Here is a 14,892-nt window from a genome sequence, read left to right as displayed (position 1 = left end):
GCGAAAAAGAATTTGCCATTAAGTATTACCCTTTTCTCGCTCTAACACCCAGACATTGCAGTCATTCTTTCCCACTCTAGCCCAGTATCTCTTAGTTTCGATACAGCTGTTGTCACAGTCTCAGTGAATAACTTGACACTGTGATTCTTTTTTGCCCATCTCTATGAGTTCGATAAATAAATTACATATTTTGTTTACAATTTATTGCTTTTGTTATGAATTCAACTGGCGAAGAGCTGCATCCCAACTGGCGGGCACTAACCACATTACATGTGCCTCTAAAGCGATTTGTACCAGCTGGCAAAGAAGTGTCGGCAGAGGCGAAGGCGAAACTTGAACGAGATACTATTAAAATCGATGGAGCCGAGGCGCAGAAGTTTTATAATGAAGTACTGGACACCCCAACTATGGCAACCAGCCACAAACTCCACAAGGCACATAATCAACCCAAACAGAGACCAAAGAAACTTTTCCCATACGATAAAAGTAAATTTTTTCGTTTTGCTATTGACAACAATGTGAAGGAGCTGTCCTGCATAGACTTTAGAGACGAAGAGACGGAGCTGAATGCCTGCGATGCCTACGGCTGGACAGCTCTAATGATGGCAGCCTGCGAAGGAGCTGTAGATTCTGTAAGTTGGTTGCTAGATAAGGGCGTGCAGACTAACATCAAGGATAAAAGTGGACAAACGGCGCTTACGTTGGCCCAAAAGAAGGGTCACGAAAGTGTGGTTGAGCTACTGACCACCAACGGTAGGTCGGAGCAACAAGAACTGGAGATGACATTGGAACAGCTTGGGCAAACGATTCTACCCTTCTACTGTGATATTTGTGAAAGAGACTATAAAGAGACGACTTTGCGTGCCCATCAAACTTCTACAGTGCATCAGTTCAATATGAAATTGCCTGGTGCTACCAACAAAGTAAACAAATTTAACATTTCCATTCGAAATCGCGGTCTCCAGCTGATGGTCAAGCAGGGTTGGGATCGCGAACACGGCCTGGGACCCACACAAAGTGGTCGTTTATATCCAGTGAAGACGGTATTGCGCAAACAGCGCACTGGTTTGGGTATAGAACAATCTCCGCCACGAGTTACTCATTTTCAAGCCTTTGATACGAATGCCACAAAACGGAGGAATCCTCACCAGCCCAGACGAACTCGTGATGACATGCGAAGAGAAAAAGTGCGTGAATGGAAAAGGGAAAGACGTTTGCGAAACGAGTTGAGCTGAATTACAAATAAATCCTTTAACTTATGCCGAACGCAAGGGACAAAACAAATACTATCGCCGGACTATGATCCTAAGAAGGGCGGACTAAATAAGTTTCGCGGCACCCATGCCTTGCATGGAACGTGCCCGTAAAATCCACATCATGGGGCATCATCATCATTCGCTTTGAACATATTGAATTCATGCACCATGACTCGATACTATCGATATTTCGTTTTGCAGCACTGGATTCATGCATGATTCTTCAGGCTGGATTCGTATTCCTCTTTATGCTAGATTCGTATTCCTCTTTATGCTAGATTCGTATTCCTCTTTGTGGTGGCAATTCTTGTTTTCTTTCTGCAGTGTTGGGAAGTGTCAAGTGGTCAACACTATCTGTGTTGCAAAAAATGTGGCGGACATTGGCGGTAATTTTGAAAAATCTCCGCTTTTAATAATAATTGTCATCAAGAATTTGACCAGTGTTGCAAGGTCAATGGACCGAATCTGTGGAAGCTTCAAGACGACAAAAGAAAAGGAAAAAAAACAAAACAAATAACACACATACATATGTATATGCGCTCATTTTGCATGTTTTGTTTTGCTTTTTTTTTTTCTGTAAAATTAAAATTACATATGTATTCAATAAACGTTATAATTTCTGTTTATTATTAATAATAGATATAATGTGTTTACAAAATTTAGGAAATTGGGGAAACTGGGAAACTTCCTAAAAGAGGCGATTTTCTTTTATCAACTTTTTTTTCTTTTGGGCTCATCCATAATGCTTTTTATGTAATCCATATTGGCACCCCTTCTCGGGATGTGGGCCAGCAAATCGAGCAATTTATTGTTCTCCGATAGCTGCAGTTGCTCGTATAAATCCCGCAATGGCGCAAACGCAGCATGGCCCGGGCATTGCTTTTGGTGGTTGGTTACTCGTTGCTGCTGCCGGCTCTTAAAGAAAGCGCATATATCGCATTCCGCTGTGTAGCGGCCCAGCAGGCGAAGTACCACACACACGAGCAGGTGGTGCACTCGCTTCTTCTTCGCCTGCTGGCACCCACATATCACGCAGCGCTCTCCCCTTCCGCCTACCAACAACACAAAATATCGCGATATATCAACCTCAATGAGGACCTCTCTTTGGAGGACTTTTCGAATTTCTTCGGGAATATTCTCAAAGTCCTCCAAAAAGAGGTCCTCGCTCAGATTGATATGTGTATGTGTGTGTGATGCTGTGCGTTTTGGTGTGCGTGTTGGAGTGTTTTTTTTTTTTATTTCTTTAGAACTTACGAACATATAATACATAAAGTTACAAATTGGCAGGGAACATAAGGTGAGAACAAAAAATAAAAGATGACGGCTACTGCGGAACGACTTGTCGGTATTGCATCGCAGACCGTGGGATTTAATTGTTTATTGGGCACACCTTTCCCTCTCCAGTTTCCTGAGTACCTCATAACGCGCACGGCGAAGGCACTGACCGCCTCCCATACGTCTGGGTCTGCGATCATCATCCTGATGAGATTTCTCGCCGTCACCAGCTCGCCCATTACGTTCTGCAGACGGCACCTTTCTACGTCGAAGCGTGGGCAGTGCTGGAGCACATGGCTTGCGTCTTCTACAATGCCAGCTCCGCACCATGTGCATTCATCCGACACGTCGTGGTTGAATCTCTTCAGGTAGCTTCTGAAGCATCCGTGGCCGCTCAGGAGCTGTGTGAGGTAGAAGTTCACTGCCCCGTGTTTTCTGGAAACCCATGAAGTGATGTCAGGGATAAGTGTGTGGGTCCACCTCCCCTTGGAGGAGGAGTCCCACCTTTCCTGCCATCTGCGCAGACTCGACTGCCATGCCCTCCGATGCTCGAGACCTCTCTGCTGATCTGTGGTAGTGCTGTTTGTTTGTCTTGACGCTGTGAAGGAGCCGACGCGATGGCAGCGTATTCGTCGATGGGCAGCAACCCAGCGATCACCAGTGCGGTGTCGTCAGAGATGGTGCGAAAAGCGCTGCATACTCTGATTGCGCTTAAACGTAGAGTGCAGTCGATCGTATGACGCTGGATAGCAAGAGACGCCGTCCGTGTTTCGGTCCACGTGTGTTGAGTAGCATTCGGGAGAGTGATTGCGCTACCGATGCTGCCTTCTCGCTGCTGTACTCCAAGTGTTCTCTAAAAGTCAGCCTTGTGTCTATCATGACTCCTAGGTATTTTAGAGCTCGCTTAGAGACAACGGTGGTGTCGCCGACTCTAATGCTGGCGGTCTCGACTCGCTTGCGGCTACTTATCAGTACCGCCTCCGTCTTTTGGGCGGCCAACTGCAGAGAGCCATTGGCCAACCTTGATGATCGCCCGGTTGGTTACTTCTTCGGCTACCGTGAGTTCCTTGGCTATCACTACCAGTGCTACGTCGTCTGCGAAACCAACTACATATATGGGTGCCAGGCTCGAAATCCAAGCGTAGGATACCGTCGTACATGACGTTCCACAGCAGGGGGCCCAAGACAGATCCTTGTGGGACGCCAGCAGATACGACCCTTTCCTCTAATCCTGCGTCCGTCCAGAATCGTATTTTCCTGTTGCAGAAATAGCTGGCTACGCACTTGATGCGTGTTGGAGTGTGTGATGCTGTGTGTGTTGGTGTATCTGTATCTGATAGAAAATAAGATACAAGGCTTTGTATCTGTGTGTGTGTTGGAGTTTGTTGTCTTGATGCCGGTGGTGGGCGGGCCAATGAAGAATCCAATAATTTAATAGCGATTTCATGTTGCCTCTCAAGATGGCGATCATGAGACGCGTTCATTTCCGTTAGATAGTCAAGCTGTGGGAGAAAAATTAGAAATTTAATTTATTAAATTATAAAGAAATAAATAAATTTTTTTAGCAATATATGTATATTTATGATAATAAATATATATTTTAGTTTACTTACCATCTTGTCGAAATTGTTGTGGTTCATTTTTGAGTTTTTCTTTCAGAAACGTCCGCTTCTTTTCAAGAGCCAGCAACAATGAAAGAAAAGCAATTTAAAGTTCAACTATCTGTCCCTCTCGCTCTCCAAATTAGGTACAGTTGCAAAATCTAAATTGGGTACTCGATACTATCGATATTTCGTTTTGCAGCACTGGATTCATGTATGATTCTTCAGGCTGGATTCGTATTCCTCTTTGTGGTGGCAATTCTTGTTTTCTTTCTGCAGTGTTGGGAAGTGTCAAGTGGTCAACACTATCTGTGTTGCAAAAAATGTGGCGGATATTGGCGGTAATTTTGAAAAATCTCCACTTTTAATAATAATTGTCATCAAGAATTTGACCAGTGTAGCAAGGTCAATGGACCGAATCTGTGGAAGCTTCAAGACGACAAAAGAAAAGGAAAAAAAAACAAAACAAATAACACACATACATATGTATATGCGCTCATTTTGCATGTTTTGTTTTGCTTTTTTTTTTCTGTAAAATTAAAATTACATATGTATTCAATAAACGTTATAATTTCTGTTTATTATTAATAATAGATATAATGTGTTTACAAAATTTAGGAAATTGGGGAAACTGGGAAACTTCCTAAAAGAGGCGATTTTCTTTTATCAACTTTTTTTCTTTTGGGCTCATCCATAATGCTTTTTATGTAATCCATATTGGCACCCCTTCTCGGGATGTGGGCCAGCAAATCGAGCAATTTATTGTTCTCCGATAGCTGCAGTTGTTCGTATGCATCCCGCAATGGCCCAAACGCAGCATGGCCCGGGCATTGCTGTTTGTGGTTGGTCACTTGTTGCTGCTGCCGGGTCCTAAATTGCGCGCATATATCGCATTCCGCTGTGTAGCGGCCCTCTCCCCTTCCGCCTACCAACAACACAAAATATCGCGATATATCAACCTCAATGAGGACCTCTCTTTGGAGGACTTTTCGAATTTCGTCGCGAATATTCTCAAAGTCCTCCAAAAAGAGGTCCTCACTCAGATTGATATGTGTATGTGTGTGTGATGCTGTGCGTTTTGGTGTGCGTGTTGGAGTGTTTTTTTTTTTTTTTTTTTTATTTCTTTAGAACTTACGAACATATAATACATAAAGTTACAAATAGGCAGGGAACATAAGGTGAGAACAAAAAATAAAAGATGACGGCTACTGCGGAACGACTTGTCGGTACTGCGATCATCATCCTGATGAGATTTCTCGCCGTCACCAGCTCGCCCATTACGTTCTGCAGACGGCACCTTTCTACGTCGAAGCGTGGGCAGTGCTGGAGCACATGGCTTGCGTCTTCTACAATGCCAGCTCCGCACCATGTGCATTCATCCGACACGTCGTGGTTGAATCTCTTCAGGTAGCTTCTGAAGCATCCGTGGCCGCTCAGGAGCTGTGTGAGGTAGAAGTTCACTGTTCCGTGTTTTCTGGAAACCCATGAAGTGATGTCAGGGATAAGTGTGTGGGTCCACCTCCCCTTGGAGGAGGAGTCCCACCTTTCCTGCCATCTGCGCAGACTCGACTGCCATGCCCTCCGATGCTCGAGACCTCTCTGCTGATCTGTGGTAGTGCTGTTTGTTTGTCTTGACGCTGTGAAGGAGCCGACGCGATGGCAGCGTATTCGTCGATGGGCAGCAACCCAGCCATCACCAGTGCGGCGTCGAAAAGCGCTGCATACTCTGATTGCGCTTAAACGTAGAGTGCAGTCGATCGTATGACGCTGGATAGCAAGAGACGCCGTCCGTGTTTCGGTCCACGTGTGTTGAGTAGCATTCGGGAGAGTGATTGCGCTACCGATGCTGCCTTCTCGCTGCTGTACTCCAAGTGTTCTCTAAAAGTCAGCCTTGTGTCTATCATGACTCCTAGGTATTTTAGAGCTCGCTTAGAGACAACGGTGGTGTCGCCGACTCTAATGCTGGCGGTCTCGACTCGCTTGCGGCTACTTATCAGTACCGCCTCCGTCTTTTGGGCGGCCAACTGCAGACCGGCTGCAGAGAGCCATTGGCCAACCTTGATGATCGTCCGGTTGGTTACTTCTTCGGCTACCGTGAGTTCCTTGGCTATCACTACCAGTGCTACGTCGTCTGCGAAACCAACTATATGGGTGCCAGGCTCGAAATCCAAGCGTAGGATACCGTCGTACATGACGTTCCACAGCAGGGGGCCCAAGACAGATCCTTGTGGGACGCCAGCAGATACGACCCTTTCCTCTAATCCTGCGTCCGTCCAGAATCGTATTTTCCTGTTGCAGAAATAGCTGGCTACGCACTTGATGCGTGTTGGAGTGTGTGATGCTGTGTGTGTTGGTGTATCTGTATCTGATAGAAAATAAGATACAAGGCTTTGTATCTGTGTGTGTGTTGGAGTTTGTTGTCTTGATGCCGGTGGTGGGCGGGCCAATGAAGAATCCAATAATTTAATAGCGATTTCATGTTGCCTCTCAAGATGGCGATCATGAGACGCGTTCATTTCCGTTAGATAGTCAAGCTGTGGGAGAAAAATTAGAAATTTAATTTATTAAATTATAAAGAAATAAATAAATTTTTTTAGCAATATATGTATGTATATTTATGATAATAAATATATATTTTAGTTTACTTACCATCTTGTCGAAATTGTTGTCGTTCATTTTTGAGTTTTTCTTTCAGAAACGTCCGCTTATTTTCAAGAGCCAGCAACAATGAAAGAAAAGCAATTTAAAGTTCAACTATCTGTCCCTCTCGCTCTCCAAATTAGGTACAGTTGCAAAATCTAAATTGGGTACAGTTGCGGATTGTTAGTCATGTTGCAAATTTCAGCTAACTCCGTAAAAGACAATAAAAAAACGAATGAATACTTATTCATAATAAGTATTTGTATCAGAGACCGAAAATAATTATTAATTATTTATAATATTATAATATTAATTATTTTAAAATAAAACTCAAAAATAACTTTTATTTTAGATTTTTATATTTTCCCTCAACCCATAACTGTTATTTTTGAAAAAATAAAAATCATATTTTGGCGGTTAGCTAGGTCAGGGATGGAAGCATTTGCACCAGACAATAATCTGCACTCAAAAAAATTTACTTACAAATTGTTGAGCAACTTATTTGCTTTAAAATTAGACATTTAATTAGCTTAACAAGAAATATTTAATATTATAAACTACCATTATTAAATTTGACTTACTTTCATTGTGGAATTCAAAACGTTTTCCTAACTGTAGAAAAGTTTTTTAATGCTGTTGCATGTGCTTCTCCCAACTTCTCTTCCACCTGCCCGTAGGCAGTGTCTCTCACTTTCGCTTTATATATGTATGTATGTACATATGTAGGGATTGACACGGTTTCCGCTTTGCGCCTGCGCATTTTATCTTAACCCCTTAAAAACCAGCAAAGTCCTTTTCCACTCTGATTGGGTATATAAGCAACTTCTCCGAATTTCATCACATTTAGTCGCGTTCGGACTGTGGCAGTGTTGAGACGTTGTCCTCGCATGCTTGCATCCTGTTTTGCTGTTGCCAGTGGCCAGCTTCTGTTGTTGCTTTGCGGCTCGCTAATAAAAATAAATCACATCGGGTGTGCGTGTTTTAAAGTTTGCAATTAAAAAAAAAGCGAAACCAAAAGCGTAAAAGAAAGTCAGTGCTGCAAGAAGGTCAGCTAGGCAACGTAATCGTGCTCTAGTTTTTGTGGTAAATGAAAATGAAAACATGAATTCATTATAAACAAAAGATTGTTAGAAACGCATTTAAATTCAAAAAGAAACTGCTTTTTTGTCTGAAATTGAATTTTTGCTTTTACCAACACTACTGCCTCAGCTGTTGTGAGATCAAGTCACAGATTTATGACCCAGTCACACTGACACTTGAAAAAATATTTTGAAAAGTAATATTTTTTGCAGAGCTAATTGTTTAATTCATTAAAACAACATTAAATGCTTTATGAAAAACAAAAGGATATGTAGAAATGCAAATTGTTATTCATTATTTAGCTTGATGGAATATTTTAAGCGGATAAAACTGAAATAAATTTATAAGGTAATAATAAAGTTAACGACATTTGGATATATTTTTTTAAGACTTTTAAAAATAAATTGCTTTGGTGTAGGTGGCGTTGCCATCGATCGCAGCAGAATAATTTTGTCGAATGGGTTATGCTCTTATCAACTAATATGTATGTTTGATGGGATATATTGCTAAAATAAGCTTTTTGAGTTTTTGAAATATGGCAACACTGACCCGTTTTTGTAATGCTCTTTGTTCTCTTTGTTCCATGATCTTTGTTCTCTTTTCTTTGACGTTCGACTCTGAGGTTGCATGTTCGACTCTATTGTCGGAGTCTGACTCTTTTGCTCGACAGCATGGTTGGGTCTGACTCCTTTGCTCGACAGCATGGTTGGAGTTCGACTCCATTGCTCGATTCCAACCATTTCTCACGATTTTTGCTCTCTTTTTACTCTCTTTTGTTGGATGTTGGATCGAGTTGCATGTTGGATCGTGCCACCGTCAAACATAGTCATTTTTTAACAAAAAAATTAACTTTTTGAAATTTGTTAATAATATACTTTTTTTTTTCAGTGTGTTTTTTGTTGTACGATCGGAAGCACGCGTGTGGTGCGCTAAAATTAATTAGCAGAAATATATTTCGAATTATATACGGTACGCGGTAGACTAACAATTGATAAGTTCTAAAATTTATGAAAAAAACTCTGCTGAAATCGCATTTTAAAATACGAGACGTAAATCCGCCGAGTGTGTGCATTTTGTTTTTAATGTGTCGCGTGTCGTTTAATTACGCAAAGCTTGGCAAAAATCTTACTTAAAGTAATTCAAAAACGAAAAGAAAAACAACAAAATTATAATTCAAAAGTGGGTGGCAGGGGTAGACGCCATGTGGGGGTGTGTGTGTGGGATGCATTTGAACTTGATTGAGCAATTGATAATAACGAGTGAGTGAGAGAGAGATAGAATGTTAATTGTTAGAGCAAAATGTAAAATTATATTCAATGTCTGTGTTATTTTTTTTATTCTGCGTTTTATGGTTTATTTTTGTATGCAAATACAACAACAAAAGGCAGACGGCCGTTCGGAATCGTTTATTTTTGTGATTTGTTTGGTTTTCAGTTTTGTTCTCTCTTACAGTTACCCAACCTCCCTTGGCACTATCGCCCCTACAAACCCCCCTCCGCCACCCTCCTAGCCCATGTTTGTACTTAGTCACCCTTTGATCGTCTTTGAACAGCTTCAGTTCACTCTCTTTTGAACTTTGTTCTCTTGAAGGGGCGCAGAGTGTCAAAGGGGTAGGGGGCAATCCCAATATTTGTGATCCATAACGATAAATAAAAACAGCTAAGCCAGTGGCGGATCAAAACAACGAATTATACACTTGAACTTTTCCTATTGTCAAGGACATTTCGTGATCTCCTTAGGGAACGTAATCTAGATTTTTATTTCATCAGGGGTTGGTAAAGATTATAATTAAACCCCCTTTCAAATCCCTCAAAAATTTACCTTTGATCCACCACTGCTTTCGGTTTTGGTTGCCCAGCAGCCAATAGGCTATTATTTTTATTTATAATAATTTTAATTAATTAACAACTAAAAATATTTCAACAGTAACATTTTTTATGACCAAACATTTCTATCGCATTTTTGTCTATAAACTTTAAAAACCTTTTCAATAAAATTTGTAAAATATTTTAAATGAAATGACAATTTTTTGATTAGTTCTAGTTCCGTATATATGTATATCCCTGATTTTTCTCTTTCTTGCTCTTTCTCTTATTCCGCCACTTGTTTTCTCTCTACTGCTGCCCCCTCATTGTTTTCTCTTTTAGTCTCTTTATTTCACCCATTAAGAAATTGTTTTGAAAATTGAAATTGTATTTTATGATTATTTGGATTATAGAATTGATTGGATTTGTGCAAAAGTTTCCGAGTTTATTAACTAATGCGGCCAAATCGATACGAAATATCTATTTTGAATGGAATAAATCAAAGATTTTCATTTCAAAGTTTTCAATTTCCAATCACATGATGTGTTTCAACCTTTACTTGGATCTCTCGCACATAAAATAAGAACTATTACACACTATAATTATTGTTTATGTATGGATAAATGTTAAATCCTTATATGTATATCTATATAGATGGACAGATATGTTTACGGAACAAGGCCAAGAGCCGGAAAGTTTTTTTTTTTTTTTTTATTATTTACTTCACGTAAATCTTTGAAAATCGTAAACCAAACAAAATGCCATCGGCCATATGTGTTTATTAAGTGTTATGAAAGACAAGAAAATGGCCAAAGGGGCCTCAGATAACTTTGCCGTAATTTATGCTGTAATTTCTATACCCTAAGATAAGTTATGGTTTTGCGCAAAGACAAGGAATCAAATGTCCGGAAAGTACATTTCAAGATTGAAAATTCTTTAAAGTATTTATTTGACTAAATGTCAAACTGTTATAAGATTTTTGCATTGGTTAACTAACTTTCATATAAAATTCAACAAGAATATGAAGATTATATTGAATTATATTTTTATTCAAAATCGATTTTTAAAAAATCGAAGGCAATTCCTCATCTATTTCGAAAAAAAGTTGGAAATTTCGAAATTTAGAATTGATTTTTTTGTACAAATCTTAACTTAATTTTTATTATTATTTATTACTCTTTAAAAAATGAATAGTTTGACTATCGATATATTAAATAATTAACAATTATTAATAATAATTTTGATTGGGATCGCAAATAAAAGTTTATTTAATAGAATTATTAGTTTTTTCCGGTCTTGTTTTGACCTAGGTTTACTCACGATTTACCTAATCAATTTTAAATATTGATTTTGATGGAACGTATTTCCCTTCTGTATTTTAAGAAATTACCTACTGATTATTTATAGTACGAAAATAATATGTCTCTTCGTAAAGTGAAGTCGTTAAGTAATATATCTTAGCTTACTCAAAAATTAAATAAACCCATTTAGGTAAAAGAGTATTAAGAAAACAGTACCACAACTGAGATAAATAATATTTTTTGGATGAAAAAACTTCCGGGTCATTTGCCTGCCACTCAAAATCTCTCCCCCATTACCAGGCAACACACACACACACACACACACACACACACACACACTGATATACTCATACACATACGAATTCTTATTCACATTATTTGTGTTAGCCTTGAGGCAATTGTGTTTTTGGTAACATGAAAAAGCATTTTCTTTTCATTTAAAAATGTTAACTAAAAGAATTGCAATAAAAAAAAACACAGGCCTAAATAAATAAGTAATTAAAAGCATAAAAAATTTTTACGATATTCAAACACGAAAATAATTGTTAAATGGATTAACTAAATAGTTGTTTATAATACTCCATGATCCAACAATTGCTGTGAACCATTAAAGCAATTACAACAATAATACATAAACATACAGCAACAACAATAACAATAATAGAATGAGAAATAATTTCCATTCCAACAACAGCAACAACTATATATATGTATAACAACAACAACAACAACAACAACAACAACAACAACAACAACGAACAACAATTAGAAATTTTTGGCTCTTGTAGCTTGTTCCGGATGCTGAAAAACATCAAATTAACTGAAAATTGCGAATGAGAGAATTTTTAAAGGTGAGTCTTAACAAGATAATGCTAATGCAAATGAAAAAGCTAGGTCAGCCAAACCCCCCATCATCAACGTCTCCTCCCTCTACACCCTTGCGCCCAACCATTACCAAACTATATACATATATGCATATATATTATATCTGTCTCTCTTGCTCTATCTCTGTCTCTCTTTCACACTATTGTCTGTTGTCTGGGCTCTGCCTCCTCTCAATTGGCAGTTGGCTTGGTCTTAATGGCTGACATAAATCTTTTACCTGCTGGAATTTTCTAATAACGCGAAAAGTGTTTTTTGCCAAAAAAGTGAAAATTTCCAAAAAACTTTTCTGCATAAATTGTTGCATACAATTAGGCGCGCACGCATACACCTAAAACTCAAACACATAGACAGCACATGTTCCCGTAGTTCTGCAAACGAAATTCTTTCAACTAAGGCAACACAGAAATTTAACACAAAACTTAAATTATGCTTCAGAATGGAACTGATATTCTCTAAATTTTACTAGTTTGAGGTGGTCTATGCCTCTTGAGAAAATTCTAAAAAAACAAAACATACAAACACGCGAAATTTGAAATACCACTAGATATGTACTTATGATTTTATAAATTATTTACTTGTCTTTATTGTAAACAGTCTTAAGCAAGCGATTCTTAGGGAAAATAATTACAATATGCTTTGATAATTCATACTTATTTAGTCTGTATTCAGTTTCTCGCTTTAGTCTGTTGTAGATTAATAGAGATTGATGAACAAATGGATATGCATATATGTATGTAACTCGTTTGAGCTGAGATATGTGTGCTTTTTATATTGATCTAGTCGGTGTAAATATGTTATATATTCATTGTCTAGAAATCTGTTACTTTATTAAATTGTTTTCTTAACGATGAGTGCTGAAATTGTTCTACAGACAGACCAACTCCGATTGCACAATAACTTTGACTCAATTTCTAAAGCTCAAATTCGTTGTTAAAGCTGTCTGAAGCTGAGACAACACAAATAAATAAATTAACATAAAAAAACACAATTGATTCGTATAATTATATTAGATATTTATCAAGATCTTAAGGTTTGTGGGAAAAGTTGAAGCCTATAAGGATTCAAAAAAATTCGGACTGTATCATGGTCAAATGCTTCCAGTAAAGTGATTTTAATGAAAATCATTTAGACATTAGTAAAATGCTAAACGAAATAAATACATACATATGTACATGGTTATTGCTCTAACTTGGTTTACTTTATGGTTATAAATATGAGGTATTAGAAAATTACTTGAGGCAGATGAACAACTATTAGATTTACTTTTAATGATGTTTAATGATGTTTTCATTCAAAAGGTTTAAAAAAGTAGTATTAACTTTTAAGTTTAGCAACTTTTTAAATGAGGAGACTCCGCATAGCTCCGATACCTTTATATGACTGCCTAATAGTTTAATTTTATTTAATTGGTCGAAACACACGTATTTAGATATTCTAGGTTGTCAACTTCCGTTAATTTACCATTCTATTGTTTAGTTTAAGTGTCCAATACAGATGCAATCTTTGAAATTCCAATGAAGATGCATTCCAAGAATTTTGAATTTGATTTAATCAAATTGATTAGTTTCTATTGTTATACGCGTCGTATACGTAATTTGTCTTCGCTCAAGCTTCAAAATTAGGTGGAATAAAATCTTCACTGTTAGGAATATCAAATGGAAAATTGTATACTTCATGAATTATAAATGGCCACTTACATGGTCATTTATGATAAACACGAATAAGTAAATACATTTCGAAACATACTTTTATTTAATGTAATTTTCTTTATTTCCCATTAGCTGAATGTTTATGCACATTAAAGAGATGTAAAGCAACATCAAAAAGCCAACAAAGAGAATATCGTATGGCAGTAGTTTTTGACTTTTTGGGTAGCCTTAAAATTGTTTTTAGTTTTAACTAAGTTATAAGCATTGAAAGTTAGACACACACACAGAAGGAAAGAGGCGCGACGTGAGGGGATAAAAATAAGAAATTAACACAAATTAGTCCCGAAGTTTTGGGTTAGTTGGCAAGCTCTCGGAAAATGTGTTGCGGCTTTTTCCGAGGGATAAAGAGCTTTTCGTGGCGGTTGGCGGCGTCAAAGCATAGTAATTAACATTAATAACATGAGGGCTCGGAATTGCTTGAACTGCTTTGAGGGATGAAGAGGAAAAAATAAGCACTGGACTTGGCTGACTGACAGAAGTGAAAAAAGGAGAAGAAGAAAGAAAATATAAAGAAAAACCATCGTTTTTCCCTTTCTCAAGTATGTCCTTCATTTGGATAGTCATGCAGAGGCAGAGTGATTTAGTGTGGCCTGCTTTTAGGCGCAGAACTTCTCAGACAATTGTTTTCAAGGTTTCTGTGTATATAAATTGAAAGTAAATGTGCGTGCAACATGTTAACACGCCTCTTTCTACCCCTCTGGCCATCACGCACACTCTTAAGCAGCGTAAAAATGTCCTGCTGTGTGTGTGTGTTTGTCCTGTGTCAACATTTATAAAGGTTTCATAATTGCTTGATAAACTGACTGCAAATTAAATCGTTTGATAAATTAATTAAAGGTTAAAATTAGTTATTTCTCTCGTTTCATAACACACACAAAACAAAAAAAAAAAAAAAAAAAATAAATAAATACACAAATGTTAATTAACTTTGAAGAAAATCCATTTTAGCCATTTGATGTTATTAACAATCGATTGATTTTCGACACATAGTGTGCGCAAAAGTGAAAGTATATTCGATTGAGCGTATAAAAAGTAAAGTGGCTTAGCCAACTGCCAACAAGCCAAGCCAAGTAGTAGTCCTCTATACTCTTATTGTCCTTGTTTTTATCCTTCAAACCAAAACAAAATCCATTCGAGCGCGAAATCGACTTAATGCAATAGACTAAAAGAAGCAGCAGAGGCAAAAAAGCAAAACCAAAAGAGTCTGATGGAAAAAACGAGCCAAGACACGTAAACCAAACATATGTGGCTTATACACACATACATCTGTGTGTATGTATGTGTTGGCATTGGCCGTGTCTATGTGGACATAAACTTCAGATATGTAGGTAAAAATAATA

The 14,892-nt window shown here is 38.0% G+C and overlaps 2 protein-coding genes across 11 annotated transcripts in view; both read left to right on the top strand.

Annotated features, from left to right (window-relative positions):
- The first annotated feature begins 137 nt into the window (after positions 1–137).
- Positions 138–1,266, top strand: LOC137576777 (G patch domain and ankyrin repeat-containing protein 1 homolog). Its single transcript, XM_068290074.1, has one exon. The coding sequence runs from the start codon at positions 216–218 to the stop codon at positions 1,233–1,235; it is 1,020 nt and encodes a 339-aa protein (XP_068146175.1). The 5' UTR covers positions 138–215; the 3' UTR covers positions 1,236–1,266.
- Positions 1,267–8,658: 7,392 nt separating this feature from the next.
- Trpm (transient receptor potential cation channel, subfamily M) overlaps positions 8,659–14,892 on the top strand; it is a 60,903-nt gene continuing 54,669 nt past the window's right edge. For 3 of the 10 annotated variants that reach the window (XM_068288383.1, XM_068288377.1, XM_068288376.1), the window contains exons 1-2: positions 8,660–8,986; positions 11,416–11,809. The gene's annotated coding sequence lies outside the window, so the exon portion shown is untranslated. Of the gene's footprint in view, positions 8,987–9,094; positions 9,112–11,415; positions 11,810–14,892 lie in introns of those variants that run through there. The other 7 variants (XM_068288387.1, XM_068288379.1, XM_068288378.1 and 4 more) reach the window with 7 other exon arrangements.

Source organism: Drosophila tropicalis, unplaced genomic scaffold (genome assembly GCF_018151085.1).
Source record: "Drosophila tropicalis isolate 14030-0801.00 unplaced genomic scaffold, ASM1815108v1 contig_593, whole genome shotgun sequence".
NCBI classification, from domain to species: Eukaryota; Metazoa; Arthropoda; class Insecta; order Diptera; family Drosophilidae; genus Drosophila; species Drosophila tropicalis.
This window is presented reverse-complemented; position numbering and strand designations above follow the sequence as displayed.